The sequence below is a fragment of the Lissotriton helveticus genome, chromosome 4_1 (genome assembly GCF_964261635.1).
Source record: "Lissotriton helveticus chromosome 4_1, aLisHel1.1, whole genome shotgun sequence".
Classification (NCBI taxonomy): Eukaryota; Metazoa; Chordata; class Amphibia; order Caudata; family Salamandridae; genus Lissotriton; species Lissotriton helveticus.
In genome coordinates this window covers 426,755,649-426,771,932 of record NC_136063.1, presented here as the reverse complement: position 1 = coordinate 426,771,932, position 16,284 = coordinate 426,755,649, and the positions used below count along the sequence as shown (strand labels likewise).

Sequence of the window (16,284 nt, the reverse complement as noted above, 5' to 3'; positions counted from 1 at the left end):
CAATGCATTTTCACCCTGTTTTCCCCCTAAATTATCCAAAAAACCACAGTTGGTATTCAGCTCTAATACAACAGGCTTATGGTCACTAAAGGGAGACACCCTAGCATTATAGAACTCTACTTTGTCTAACAACTGGGGCAACAAAAATATGTAATCAATGATGGAATCACTATTCCTAGACTTAAATGTTGGACACCGATCTGATAGGGTAAAAAAATAGGTTTAAAAAGATCGGCTTCTGCCAGAGATTCCAAAGCCTCCCCCTGAGAGGAGTGTTCAAAGTGGGGAGTCACTGAGTGATTGTGCCCTAAATCGCCATCAATAAAACAATTGAGGCCACACAAATGTATATTAAAAATCACCCATAAGTACTATATAATAAGTGGATTGGTTTAATTTATAATCTTCTAAAAAGGAGTTAAAAAAACACAAATGTTGGTTCCAAAAAATCAGATTCCCCAGAATTGTAGAAATTTACGAGTAATAGCTTGGGATAATAAGGGGAACTAACTTCAACTGCCAAGCAGTTAGGATGTGTCATGCCCCGAGAATCATGCCCCGAGAAGTACATGTACTATCCCTTTAAGACCAAGCCACTATAAATCAGAAATGAGCCCTGGGAGCGACGCTTTACGTTCTTGCGTCTAGCTCCGTGTTCCAGTTCCGTCCTGTTCCTTGTGCCTGACTTCCGGTTTTTGTCCTCTTCCGCTTGGTGTACTCAGAAGGAAGTGTTCTGTCCTTCGTGTTCTGGACGTGTTTACTAGGCTCCCACTTGCCCCTCTGTGGAGCTCGCTAACTCGTCTCCCCTTTCTATGCTCCACCCGACGGCCGGGCTTAGTCTCCGTCGTCCGGCCGGGCATTGTTGCTCTGCTACCATTCCCGTTAGTTGCTCCGCCCGACGGCCGGGCTTGGTCTCCGCCGTCCGGCCGGGCTACGAATCCCTGCCCTCATTTACCTATTTGTTTGCTGCTTCACCTGACGGCCGGGCTTAGTCTCCGCTGTCTGGCCGAGCAAGTGCTTCTTGCCTTCGTTTGCCTCCTCGCTGCTACTCCGCCCGACAGCCGGGTTTTGTCTCCGCCGACGGGCCGGCTGGCCTGGGGATTTCCCACTATTTAGGTATTTAGGTTATTTTGGCACAGCGTACGCCTGTAGGCTGGGCTTGTCCTCTGCCATTAGGCAAGTCCATTTTTTGTCCCTTCCATTCCGTACTTGACTGCATTACAGCTGGCCCTTCATCATCTATCATCTGGGCCAGCTATCTTTTGTACTTGGGGATACTTGCGTGGATTCAAATTGAGGTGCAAGATATCACATACTCGTCAAAGAATTACGGTAACAGCGCTGTGCGCTGCCTATTTGTTTATTCAAGACATTTGATAATTATTGGTTCTCATACATGTGTTTTGTTCTGTAGATTTCCATTGCCCTGTGCTGGTGTTGGCATTGAATGCTTGTCAAGTGTAATGTTGAGTACCACATACGTTGGACAGTCTTGTGCATCAAAACAAGTGAGTGTTTTGCTTAGGAACTTACAGTATATGTTTATTGTTGGAAGAGAGTTATCACTCAATCTTGTTCCATCACTCTAGTTTTAGCTCAAGACGAATTTGTACACATCCTGTACACCTGTCCTGAACATCAGACAAAACATTAGTGGTATGTCATATTGATATAGAGAAACATAAAGGCTTATGTATAGTAGAAGCTGTTGTTAGATAACATATATTTCTTTCAGCCCGACGTCCTCCTGAATTCCTCACAGCGGGTTGTCCAATCACGCAGAAGAATACAGTCAAGTCTTCTTTTGTTTCTTCCCAACCTTTCCTTGTTTTGTCTCCCTGTTTTCCCCTGGCGAGCCTCTCGATACTCTAGTGTTTGATAGAGTCGGAAGGCCGTAGGGGAAGGCTGTGGAATTATCTTAGGATTCCTGACGCTCCTGCGGAACCTGCCTGGACACCATTACAGGATGGTCTACCTCAACCCTTTTTAAGGAGCCCTTTACCTTAACAGAAAGTAAAAGGACCAAACCACCTATTGCGCTACCAGCAGGTGCTGGCCGAGCTGGTTGAAAATAAGAACTAAAACCATCCAACCAAAGGTTTTCCCCTGTATCCCAAGTCTCCTGAAGCGCTATTATATTGTAGGACCTATTAAAATCTAACCAAATTGGGTCATCTTTTTTCGATCTAAGGCCTGCGATATTCCAACTTATAATGGTACATTTGGGGGGGGGGGGGATTTCTACTCCTATTATACATTTTATTGGTATTCATGAAATTGGATTACAATTTCATCTAACAGTCCTGCAATACTTGTACAAAACTGGTTTCTTTTCATAGGATGTGTTGGGAGAGCTGCAAGCAGTGTGTGATTGCTCCAAGAACGCAGAAACGACTGATGGGGTTGGCAAAAAAAGAAAGCGAGTGGATAAAGAAGGCAAGATTGCAGTTCCGTTGAAAAAGATCCTAGGTGATGGCACCAGAGATCCACTGAAGACTTACAGCTGGGAATCTGCATCCACTGGCATTACAGTCAGGTCAGTATTAAAAGCAGTGTTGTAACTAGATTACCGGCATCTCTAGGAAGATGTTTAATGAGAATTGTGAGTGGGAAATTGTGATTGCATGTTTCTTGTGAGGATCAACCTTTTGTACTTTGGGTTAGACTTATCTTTCTTACATGCTTTTCACTACCAGCTGTGTATTCCAGCATTCTTTAACATGCATCTGCTGTATAAGACAACATTGACAACAGTTACTGGCAAAATCAAGTGTTAGATTTCAGAAAAATTCATTTGTGCCTTGTTATTAAGAAACAAAGACCAAACTATGCAGTTCAGCATTGGTTTCTTTCTAAAAATGCTTTTACATACAAAAGATTAGTTACTGAAATCAAACTTAACAATCCAAAAGTGCAGCTGCAACTTAGTTCTAGCCCATTTTCCTCCCAAGAGATATGAGCTGTATGATCATCTGAAAACGAAAAGCCGCAAAATGGGTGCCTTACTAGGAAAAATAGTTTTGTCTTGGGAACGGTCTGATACAGAGAAACAAGATCTCACCAGGTGTATGAGGTGACGTACAGTACAGTACAGTTAATGGAATAAGACCACACAGAAAAACACATTAGGCGTTGCAAAGCACTACGCAAATACCAATACCGAATAGAAGATCCAACCACAGTTGTTGGGCTTTAGCCTGTAGTCGTCTTATCTATAAACTCATGTGGTTTTGCTAATTTAATAACAACAGAGTAGGAATTGCGTGCCCAACCGTGGGAGTTTAGTCTTTTTTTACTTCTGATGTCCTAGGGCTTGACCAACTATGGTTCCTGAGTAAGTACTACCCCTTTCAGCACTGGACTCTGTGGTAGCTCTGTTCACGCGGTCCAAGGGTTTTTGAGGGGATGCGATGATTGTTCACCCATTAACTTTCTCTCATGAAAAAGGCGTATTTTAATGTGATTGTATAAAGCATAGAAGCGACACACTGAATAATCCCAAAAGCCTCTTAAATTTGGCATGATAGTGTTGCCCTAAGCAGTATTTCAGAGTACCTCTGTCCAGTCAACTGGGATTGGTTATTCACCATTCTATAATGGAGGTGACTTCCATATGCTGTCTGCACTAGTTGCCAAGCAACACATCCTATGTGTTGCCTTAAGTTTCTAAGCAAGTAGCATTTAGGTGCTAAGTTTGTCACTAGAAGGTGTGACGGCCTGGAACAATTACCTGGCCGATTGGCATCCAGCAATATCCAGAGAATTGGGGCGCTCCTTAATGAGCTCTGGTCTCTTGGTGCTAAGGGCCCGCAAACACTTGCTGCCTTGCCCTGATGACACACCCACCTCAAAGTGCTCTCCTCGTTGTCAATATTCCTGCCTTGCTCCTGCAGTGACCATAATGTGTTCATCCTGGTTTCTTCAGCACAACGAACTAAGGCAACTGCCCCAACTGTGCCTTCACACACCCCCAGTTTCTGGTCGCATATGGGGTTCACTATCCTCTGGCCTACTGACAAACGACTGCCTTGCCCTCATAGTGGCAAACTTCCTGGGGAACGAGGGGGTTGCCGACTTTGGTGCCTACAGGAACATCAGCCTGCACTTCAGTGGTTCTGTTCCTAGTCACACATCGATTGCTGACTTCAGTGCACACACTATTCACTGTGACCCTCCCCCCAAACCTCCTGATCACATGGGGGTCGCTGACCTTGGCACTCAGACAGATGAAGGCTGAGCTTCACAATGCCCCTGTTTTTGATGACACTGTGGGTGCCTACTTGGCAAGATTATCAAACAGGGGAGTTTACCTAGGCCTCTAGTATGAATTCAAACAACTGATTTTTAAACAAGGATAAGCATAATTTATTAGTAAATCCCAACATCCAGTTTATGTCATTTTTCTTTTCAATCGTATATCAAGAATATTTTAGGCAGGGCAAAAAACGTCGTCAACTTCACTTATTGCCATACACTTTTCAACATACTATACAACAAATTGATATTCTGTACAGTGAAAAACATGAAATGTGAACATGTGATTATACAAAGAATCGTGTTTCAAAATTACAAAGATGTAGAAAAAATTACCAAAACAGTGAACAAAAAGAATTTTTTCAATCATGCATATAGTTTATATGGGGCGAACAGAGGGAATTTTTGACTGCTGCCCTAGACCCTGTTATAACAACAAAGAGTATATTGGCGAGGTAGGTTAGTTGAAATGACAAATTATGGTCACACTTACCCAATTGATCTAAGCAGACCCACTGTTCATTTAGTATTTTTACTCAATTTTTTCTTTTCACAAAAATAATTTGTATATGACACAAGAAAGGTACAGTCTCAATAACAAAAATTCACATAAAGTTACACTTCGCACAACATGAATTGGACGGTTACTATACATGAAACGTATTCATATTTACACAATATATACACATTATATACATAAAACACAGACAAAAAATGCCTATTATCAGTCAATGTGTAAGGCACTAGTCCTATAATACAACCTACAAACAAGAGGCACTAGATCCTTTTTCTCGCCTGCTTGTTTGTTTTAACTGGAACAATAGCGAGTAATAGGGTCACAAAACAGGAGAATTAATGTCCATAGTCACTATCCTGGTGTGCCCTTCCTGAATCTTGTTCCAGTAATATGTCAACGCGTTTCGAGCCCGCGTATTATTGAGGGGCTCTCCTCAGGACCTGGACTGGAAGCTGTCCTATACTGAAGTATCTGTGGTGAAAAGCAACAATGTTCTTCTCGAAGCACTGTAAAGCTGTGTATCTCAAATTCGTGGTTTTCTTCAGAAACCCCTTGCTTCTACCTGCGGTGCTCAGCATCATTTACTCATGGATGAGCGGTGGAGCAGGATTTGCTGCTTTCTGCATTTCCGTGAGACTGGTTTCTTTCACAAGATCCGCTATAAATCCGGCATTCTGTGTTTCACCCTGCTTCAAAGTTCGGCGTCTGACGTATAGCCATCAGCTGCAATTGACATTAAATGTCTTGGATGGATAAATGCCTACGCGTTTCGAGTCTCACTGTCTGATTCGCAGGGCTCTCATCAGGGCATGATAAATCGAATCCTTCGGAACTGTTTTGGAAAGAAAGAGATGGAGAGAGTTTTTTTGTAAGAAAGAATCCTCAATCCATTCGATTTCATAAAAGTGGCATAATGCCAGTACAGCATACCTTTTTTGTGAAAAAACAGGGGGCGCGTTGGTCTTTACAACGTCGTCTATGCTGTGGAAATCACTCTGCAATGGAGTAAAGTTTCAGTGAGTGGGAGTGATTAATCGATATTTTGCTAGTGCAAGGCGGACTGAGCCATGTTTGTATTACCTTGCACCATATCGTTTTTGCAGCGTGAATATCCTCGTCTTGATAGGCCTTGGTTCCCAGATTAGTTTACATCTATACGAAAAAATCGGGGGCAATACGTAAGTGTTTTTTGTTATGAAACCAAAACAGGCATTTAAAACCCATTGCGAGTAGGGAAACTTACTTTCAGAGAGCAAGTCAATGGGGCGGAATTGAATGCCGCTGTGACTTCCAGGCGTTTAAATCCTGTAAAAATAAGGAGGGAGGCGAGTCACTTGCACGGTCTAGCCTTAGTGAAGCGGGGAACCGCGTACAAAGCTTTTGGATCTTACCGTGAAGATACGCGGTTTTCAGCGTTTGTCAGTGTCACTACCACAGGTTCATGGAGACTGCAGAGCCCGTCTGGGCGTACTCATAGTCCTATTTCAATTTACTATCACGTGATGTACATCGGGCCAATCAGTTTGTCATGGACACTGTGACATGCTGCAGTGCATTCTGGAGATTGTAGTGTCAACAATGTTTGTGGCACTTGTGGCTCTCATATCCTATTAATTTCGCTCAAACAGTTAAGTCCTTTATTCACGCTGTCGAATTTCATAATGAGGTATGCCTCTTTCCGTAATAAGGTAGCCTCAACATTAGCTTGATGTTTGGGATCGACCCAAAACAAGACTGTCCACTTGAAGTCGTTTTCGCCATGGCTGTGATTCAAAAAATGTTCGACCATCGGCGCAGATGCAACTTTTTTCTTTATTCTAGAACGATGTTGGGTGATCCTTACATTGATTGACTGACAAGTCTTCCCAATGTATACTCCATTGCACGGACAAACCACAGCATAGACCACATTTTTGGTCTTACAATTTGTAAATCCGTCATGTTTCCATTTGACCCCATTATGGTCAAAGACATTGCCTTCAATTGTCGTTGAGCACGACACACAGTTGCCACATTTGTGATGCCCACATATAGGTTTAAGATTCCACTGTGCTATAAGGTCACTCTTTTGCTTGGGAATATAACTATCGGCTCTGATTAGCTGTTGACCTATGCTTGTATTTTTTCGCATGGCGAAAATTGGTTTTTGTAAGGGTTATTCTAATGTTTCCAGTAGATGCCAATTTTTTTAGGATGATGCGTTTGAAATGATGTGTGACGACCTTCGGTCGTCACACAGACCAACTTCTCAAGCTCACTCTTTTCTTTTACCTGTAAAAGGTTTTCCCTCGGGGTGAACCTAGCCCGATTTTTTTTTTTTTTTTTTTTTTTAAATGTTTCAGTAGCTTTTTCGGGTAGCCACGTTTCACCATCTCATTGCAAAACGATGTTGCATGTGACTCGAAGTCTGTCACGCTTGTGCAATTGCGTCTTATTCTCAGCAATTGCCCAAAAGGCAGATTCTCTTTCAAGCACTGTGGGTGTGAGCTTGTGTAATGCAGAATGGTGTTTCTGTCTGTTGCTTTTTTATGTAAGGTAGTTGTCAGTGTTTCTTCGCTAACTCCTACTGTGACGTCAAGTAAAGTCATTTTGCATCTACTAGATTCCAATGTAAATTTGATGTCATTATGCCTGGAGTTCAGCCATTCGTGGAAGAGGTCTAACTCGGACTGGCTCCCCTGCCACTGGAGCGAGACGTCGTCAATGTACCTCAACCACTGGATTATTTTGTCTGAAAATGGGTTATTATATATGAATCTTTCTTCATATTGTGCCATATAAAGCACTGCCATTTCCGGCGCATAAGGACAGCCCATGGCTGTACCTTTGATTTGGACAAAAATCATTTTCAAATTTGAAATAATTGCTCCGTAGGGTTATTTCTGCCAATGCTACAATGAATGTGGTGGATACCCTGTGGGGTCTGTCACGTTGGTCTAAATATAATTCTATCACCTCTAGTGCCTCTTCCTGAGGAATTTGAGTATAGAGTGAAGCGACATCAAGTGTCACTAATAGTTGTGTTTCTTCATCAAATGACTGCCCTTCTATTTTGTTGATGAAATCAGTGGTATCCCTGAGGTACGATTTGACCTGCACTACAAAGGGTTTTAAGAAAAAATCAATATATTTAGAGACTGGCTCTAGTGCAGAATCACAGCCAGACACGATAGGTCTGCCCGGTGGTACCTGCTCGTTTTAATGTATTTTTGGCAGGAAATAGAGAACGGGCGTTCTCTGTGATTTCTTGTTAATGTATTCAAACTCCTTTGGGCCTAAAAAGCCTTCATCCAGGCCTGTCTTAGTGACTCTTGCAATCTTGTCTTGGATTGCAAGCAGTGGGTCCTCTTTTGTTGGCCTGTACCACTCACGATTATTAACCTGAGATTTGCCCTCAGTGAGGTACATAGAACGGGGCCATAACACTACTGCCCCGCCTTTGTCAGCCGGTTTTATTAAAATTGATGAATCTGCTTTGAGATGACGAATTGCGGCTGTTTGGCCTTTACTGATGTTATTCTGTACAAAGCTTTTTGTCTTTTCTAGTTTGGTGAGGGATGAGAGGACAGCTTGTTCAAAGGCAACAATTTGCCTCGGAATATTTTGTGTTGGGGTAAAACTCGATTTAACCCCGAGTCCAGTAGTTTCCTGGCTTGACGTCATTTCGGTGCCAGCGAAGAAAGCCTTCAACCTTACTTTCCTGCAAAAATCTAATGCCTCTAACTTGAGTTTCGTAAAATCCGTTCTTTGGTTGGGAACGAATTTGAGGCCCAGGTTTAAAACATTTCCTCATCTTTAGTTAGTTGTTTATTAGAGAGATTAACTATAGTAGACTTCTCTAGTTGTTGTATTGCTTGTTGCGAGTTCGCATTTCCCATGGCTGCTTGAAGCGGACTCTCGATTGCCCGCCTCGGGCTAAAAAAGAAGAGGATGCAGCTGGAGCCCCTCGCCTTCTGGAATTGTCTTGCCTGGAGTCTGAGGAAGAATCAGATGAGGTTGTGTCAGAAAATGTGTAGAACCTATTTCTCGGTCTGCCTTGGAATGATGTTAATGCCCGCCTGGACTCTCCATAGGTGTAAAAATCCTATTTGAGGAATGGATACATCTGGTCTAATTTAACTGATTTGGAGTCTCTCTCAAATTGGGCTGCTTTTGTGTTGAGAGTATTGTCCTTGAAAAGCGAGATTTCTTTTTCTATCTTTTCAAGGAGCGCTTTCGCTTCTGTTACAGTCTGATTATCTGAGATGGTTTTTATGAGCTCCTCTATTTCTCTCTCCTCTTGGCTACAAATCCTTTGGTCTGTCTCTATAGTATGCACCATTAAATCTCTGCTGCACTTTGTATTGATTTGACTAAATCCTTTCTTATACTCTGGATCTTCGGTGAATATGACCGGAATGTTTTTAACCTGTAAACCCCAAGGGATCGTTCCTGCTTTTAGATGTTTAAATAAAAAGTGGCCATGGAGTTCAGTTCGGATATGTTTTTTCTGGAGGCGAGTTAATTTGTCTGCCTCATTTTGCTGTTTAGCTGAAGAGCTAAGGGTTATGGTAGAGAATGGAGAGGATTCTATTAAACTCTGAATATGGCTTTCCGTGAAGGACAGCGTATCTTTTTCTGCCATGCTAGGCAGGAGGAAGAACCTCCGCTTGGGAATTAATCTATACTAGTAATGATAAGGAAGACACTGTGTGTCAATCCCTACCCACTCGGGTAAAAACCCGCTCGTAAATTGAAGAAAAAGGGGGGGGTTTGGCTCAATGGGATAGAGGGTAGGTTGAGCCACGTAATATTATCAAACAGGGGAGTTTACCTAGGCCTCTAGTATGAATTCAAACAACTGATTTTTAAACAAGGATAAACATAATTTATTAGTAAATCCCAACATCCAGTTTATGTCATTTTTCTTTTCAATCATATATCAAGAATATTTTAGGCAGGGCAAAAAACGTCGTCAACTTCACTTATTGCCATACACTTTTCAACATACTATACAACAAATTGATATTCTGTACAGTGAAAAACATGAAATGTGAACATGTGATTATACAAAGAATCGTGTTTCAAAATTTCAAATAAATATGTAGAAAAAATTACCAAATCAGTGAACAAAAATAATTTTTTCAATCATGCATATAGTTTATATGGGGCGAACAGAGGGAATTTTTGACTGCTGCCCTAGACCCTGTTAGCATCTCAAAATGTCTTTTTTTTTTTTATATAAACAGGAAAAAAAACGGACATATAGCCGTCAGCTGCAATTGACATTAAATGTCTTGGATGGCGTAGGCATTTATCCATCCAAGACATTTAATGTCAATTGCAGCTGACGGCTATATGTCAGTTTTTTTCCTGTTTATATAAAAAAAAGACATTTTGAGATGCTAACCGGGTCTAGGGCAGCAGTCAAAAATTCCCTCTGTTCGCCCCATATAAACTATATGCATGATTGAAAATATTTTTGTTCACTGATTTGGTAATTTTTTCTACATATTTATTTGAAATTTTGAAACACGATTCTTTGTATAATCACATGTTCACATTTCATGTTTTTCACTGTACAGAATATCAATTTGTTGTATAGTATGTTGAAAAGTGTATGGCAATAAGTGAAGTTGACGACGTTTTTTGCCCTGCCTAAAATATTCTTGATATATGATTGAAAAGAAAAATGACATAAACTGGATGTTGGGATTTACTAATAAATTATGTTTATCCTTGTTTAAAAATCAGTTGTTTGAATTCATACTAGAGGCCTAGGTAAACTCCCCTGTTTGATAATATTACGTGGCTCAACCTACCCTCTATCCCATTGAGCCAAACCCCCCCTTTTTCTTCTACTTGGCAAGATGGCACAAGCAGCCGGCACTCTTGACAGAACTGGGCATCTACACTTCCTTCACTCTGATTCACTTGCCAGGACACTTGTTGGACCTCAGTCCCTCCAGGCGTTCTTCCCCTCACATGGTTCGCTAGTCTTGGCAGGCAAAAGATTGGTGCCCCAGGTTCAGAGCAAGTATGCTTGACTTACTGGGTGATGGTCCGTAACCCAGCAGGGAAACTAGCTGACCTTTGTAGCTAGTCCTGTTTCCAGCAGCTAGAAATCTTTGTGATCGTTTTTGTCTTGGTCTGTACTGTTAAACTGCTAGTGGGTCTTCTGCTCCCACATTTCCAAACACAGATGTGTCTGATCATTTCAAAGTCGGGTTGTAAGTGTCTGCGCCTTTAGAGTGATCTCTGCACTGCCCTTTGTCAAAGGAACAGTCTTCCACAGCAGGAGTGGCTCCATTTTTGATTGGCCCACAACACAGACAAATGGATTAGCCAGGATCACACCTGGTTGTCTGCCTCTAATGAAAAAGGCCTCATAATGATTCTAAGGTCAATGCCTCTATTTCTACCAAGATTCCTTCTCTGCAGTGCCAACCTTTGCAGTTCCACCATCTCCCAGACAATAAGTACATACCCCACTTACCAGTAACTTCCTGGAATCAAAGAAACTTTTGATGTGCACAGAGATAGTTCTGCTCTCCTTCCTGCAGTGTGCTCCCACCCTAGGCCTCAGGGATGTCAACAACCCACATCTCCTGTCTGGAAGTTGCAGTCCTCGCCTCTCCAGCCTCTTGAGTTTCCAAAATGGAACCCACAGACCTGTATTTTATCTACCATCCAAAGGCATGCACACGTTCCAGCATGCACATATCACATACTATCATCCACTATACACAATCCATGCAGACACAGTGAGTTAAGTACACAGCTATGGAACTTTACATGAGTGGGCAAGTAGGCACCACTCATGATTACAGGTGGATGGAATGTTTGCTTCTGATGTAGAATTTTGGTCACTCTGCGTTACTCTTTAAAGTGCGGAGTTCCGAGCAAATTCTGCCAATTGCCACGTGGTCGAATTTTACTCCTGTGAAGCTCCGGAAAATACCAGCTGGTAAGCGAGATTTGGTGTCCTACAGTGTGATTTTCTAACGCGGGTGGTCTCAGTCAGGGGGCTGTAGCTCTAGTAGACTTTCTTCCGCTTTAGTAGACTTTCTTCCGCTCTAGTAGATTTTCCACGCAAGCATCAGCAAAATCAACTTAAATGGCTGTACGCTCTTGTGCAATCCATAGTGCTGTTCACCCTGATTTTTAAATGGTGTTCACTCTACAGGCACTAAATTACAGCAGAAGCTGTATATTTTCCACCCTGTGGCAGAACTTTTGAATCTCGCATCGTTTTTATGTAACTCCCCAGAGTAAAACTCCATAAGTTCCGCCAACCCCTACTTATGATACAAGTAAAAAGGTTTGTCCACACTGCTGATCACTATGAAACACAAAACCGATATGCGGCCACCAGAGTATTTTCGCACTTAACTTCAGGTAAGGGTGGTAGCCTCTATCATCATGAAGGTAGTACTTAGTGCACCCCTACCAGTCCGACAAGATTGTATTACCTTGAGACTGGACTAGTTCATGACGCACACGCATGAGCCATGTCCACCCATTACAATAACTCATTACCAGGGGAATTCATGCAGCTGGGGCACTCGGCGCAGGGGTGCACTTCTGGGTACTTTCCCATTCTAATAGTGAGTCTGTGTCAAGTATTGGAGCAGTAAACCCTCTTGTTCCCTTCATGGTTGCTTGAAGAAAAGGCATGTCATCTGATTAGCCTCTGTGCCACCCTTCCCTTGCAGGTGAAATGTGTTGCATGCCCCCTTAAAAGTGATTGAAAGTTCACTGGTAAACTATAAATGGAAAGAAAACCGGAAGATAGCCAAGCCTTTTTACCAGGTATAAAAGAGGAGGAGCAGGCCAATCTTGATTTATTAGTACATTCTTTCATCCTGGCCTTTGAATGATATTGCCAGTCGAAGACAAGTTGTCTTTGTTTTTGTAAGTGCTTCACATAGTTAGGAGTGGAACTGGAGGATCAATAAAAGGTGAAGGAAAAATCCTTGCATGAAGCAGAAAAAAGATGTGACTTTAGTGGCAATATGACTCGCGTTATTAAGAGAAAAGTTGGCTCAACATTGATAAGAAGCCCAGACATCTTTAGATGCATTATAGTAACAATAAAGATACTGTTCAAAGCTCCAATTGGTTTGCGCTGTTTATCGGAGTGTAGTAACCTGGCAGAAGGGCTTGTTAGCTTTTTTTTTCACACCTTTCAAAGAGCCTTCAAAAGAACGTGATGCACATTGTAGGAAAGTACCCATATTGTCGCCCCCACTTTTTACCTGGTAACTGAGGCACTTTGACAGAAGTGCACTTGGTTCCTGCTATCCAGATCCTCCGTGTTGCACTTTTCCTAAAACTGTGCAATCGTTCCCCCAATTTTGCAATACCTTTAGCATCCCTCCAAGTCCCTAGTAAATAGTGCCCCAGGTACCTAGGGCATGGGTACTAAAGAGGGTCCCTAAGGACTGCAGCATGTATTGGATCACCACACTCATGCAAACTGCCACTGCAATCTGCGTGACCAGGTGGGGACAGAAGTGAACACATGGCACACCTCATGTGTGCCATGCCTGCAATATGTCACCCCCTACAGCAGGCCTTCCAGACCTAAGGCAGGGTGAATTATATTACATGTGTAGTCCTATCTGCTTGAGCAGCTATGCATTTATGATTTCTAAGGCGATTCTTGGACGTCACAATTAAACAGAGAATCTATATCGAGTACTTGGCACTGGTGACTTACAGTTCCAGAGCTACATGATGGCTTCACAGAAACCAAAGAGGTTTGGTATCAAACACCTCTTATTACTAAACCAACACTGATTCCATTGATGGATTTATCAAAACATGCACCCAGAGTATACCTTAGAGGTACCCCTTGAAACATACTAGTGTACTGGCTGACTGGTCCAGTCCAGCCTTCCACCACAGTCATGCTTCTGCCACCTAGGAGGTGAGAGCCCTGCTCCCTGGTCTGGAACAATACCTGCCCTGCCATGAGGTGTTTACATCTCCAAACAGGATAGCTAGCAATCCGCATACCAAGACCAGAGGCTTCAAAGCATCTGCTGACTTCGATATCCCCCCAGACCCCACACCCAAGTTAGTCACACCCCTAAGATGAGCTGCCTGATGTGCCCCACTCCAGGAAAAATCCACCATGTTGGTGATGGCAGAATTTAGGAAACTGGGACAGTTATGCCCATTTCCCACAGGAAGTGGTCATATAGGGGGCGTAGTAACTCCAAGGGTATGTAGCTCATTGGCTATTGCTCTCCGCTAACGCCTCTAAATTTAGTATATAGGGTACTCCCTGGATCCAGAACTTCAGGTTTCACTGACTGGAAAGAAGAGGGCAGTTAAGAGCTGACCTCTGCAAGACCTGAAGACTGCTGTGGACTTTTTGTGCCAAACCCTGCTTGCCACACCGAAAATAAACAGTTGCAAAGACCCAACTAGCCCTGCAGCTGTGCATCCACCACAAACCCCGGAGGGTTGCCAGCATTTTGCCTGGCTGCCAGCAATTCCCAAGGAGTAGAGTAGCTACTCACCTGCTGGCAATGACCGCGATGTACAGTTTAATGAAGTGTCTGTCCACTGGGTCCACCTAGTAGTAGCTGCCCAGGAAACGGTCAGGAAACTCAAGGAGGTCAGATCCGTCTTCCTGCCAAGCCTAAAGACACCAGGACCTCCACAAGCCCGCCTGCACCAATACCCAGGGTACTGGACCCTTGCCGCATCCAAAGCTTGATGAAAGTCCAGTCCGGACTCAAATGATCACACTGAACAGCTGATGGGGACATCAGCACCACAAAGGCCAGCACAGAGAGTGGCCCAGCTGTCCTGTTTTTGTCCCCCTTGCTGTCCTGACCGACCGGTGAGCTCCTTGACGCACGAGAGCCAGCTATCTACAAACACTCTGCACCCAAACCGCTCAGGCCTAAGGAAACCGACTGCTCCCAGGTCCCTCACAACCCGAGCCCCAGAATGGAAGCTCCTAAACCTGTCCCCAAGCCCCCCTTCTCAGTCTATTTCCAGATGGCCCCCTTTCTTTCTAATGCATGGCTTTCAATGCTACCAACCCGTCCAGCACCTCTGCACCTGGACTCACCAGGGCAGATCTGACCGATCTGCTGGTGGATCTTTGGTCCTTGTCCCTCTACCACCTCATGATTGAAAGAGATCTCACGGAAAAGTACTGCAAGTATATGTATGCAGTGAATGTTCTGTCTCCCACTGGAAAGCATCATTCGTAAAAACGCACTGTAGGTGAATACTGCTAAAAGTGTAGAACGGGTAATATGAAAAAGTACCTACCTGAATACGAAGTTCTTGGGTTCAAAATTTATATAAAAATATCTGTTCATTTTCTAAATTGGTGTGGGTCTACTTTTTGAGTGTGTGCATAATCTATTGACAAATGTCACACTCCTCATAAGGCTAAGGCTGCTCAGCCACACTACCCTAGATATGGAGCACTGTCCGATTGCTAGAGCAAACCCCTGTCCTCTCATAAGGGATACGTGGACTCTAACACAGTGTACCTCTTTTTGGTAGGCTATATAAAGAGCCAGCTTCCGCCAATATTTCGTTGTTTTTTCAGAAATTATAGTGTTTTGCAAACCATGAAGGCAAGATTCCTGTCCAACATTGGGCTATCCCTTTAGCTTTAAGTAGTTTGGCTAGAGAAGACGAATGAGTCCTCTTTGAAAAAGGTATCAACTGATGCACCCCTCCAGGTCACAGGCCTTGGCCTCTGCGCACATGCTTACATTCGCCGGATGCTTGAACCAAAATAAATCTGGATGCAAAATATAGATGCAGTCAGACGCCCAGAGAGGTGGAGCATGCCCATATACCATGCAGGGGACATTCCCGTCCCTACAGGCATTGTTAATCTGTTGGCTTGAAAAGTAGACTATGTAATTTGAGCATACACATTTTGACTTGTTGCAGGTTGTCTGCTCTGATTTTGTCCTCTTATTTCCTACATCCTGTTGTCCTTACTACTCTCTCTTACCACCTTTCCTGCCTTCTCAAATATGAGTGGTTACCACCCATTAGCATTTTCTTTGAAGTCTTGAATAAAAATGTGAAGATTGTAGTTACAATTACAACTGCAGTAAAGCTTAAATAAATTTGATGAATGGCAGCCTTTATTGTTAAATTATCAAACTGACGCCTATTTTCATATTCCAGGCAAAAAAGACTACATGAAATGCCTAAAACGTGCATCGGCAGGGAGGCACTGGCATAACCCCACTTTGGCCTAAACTCTGCTTCTAGAGTAATCCACATCTGCTTTAGCAGCCCATCTGTGCTCTCAGAAGCTCCATGTCATCCCTTAACCAGATTACTATTTTAAAGTTTGAACAAGCCAACAAACTATTTCCTGGTTTCAACGATCTGTGCCATTCTGAACTTCGAAATTGAATGTTCGAGGCATATGAGATGCAGATCACACTATGCATAGATCGCCATCTGGTGTTGGGCCCGGATGTTTGCACTTTTGTTGTACTGGAAAAGTCTTTGGAAGTCACAAGATAGGTCACTCC

At 43.1% G+C, this 16,284-nt stretch overlaps 1 protein-coding gene across 1 annotated transcript in view; it reads left to right on the top strand.

Annotated features, from left to right (window-relative positions):
* POP1 (POP1 ribonuclease P/MRP subunit) overlaps positions 1 to 16,284 on the top strand; it is a 514,990-nt gene that overhangs the window by 123,739 nt on the left and 374,967 nt on the right. Inside the window, exon 8 of the mRNA XM_078686978.1 lies at positions 2,340 to 2,536. Coding sequence (XP_078543104.1) covers positions 2,340 to 2,536 — 197 coding nt within the window. The remainder of the gene's footprint in view (positions 1 to 2,339; positions 2,537 to 16,284) is intronic.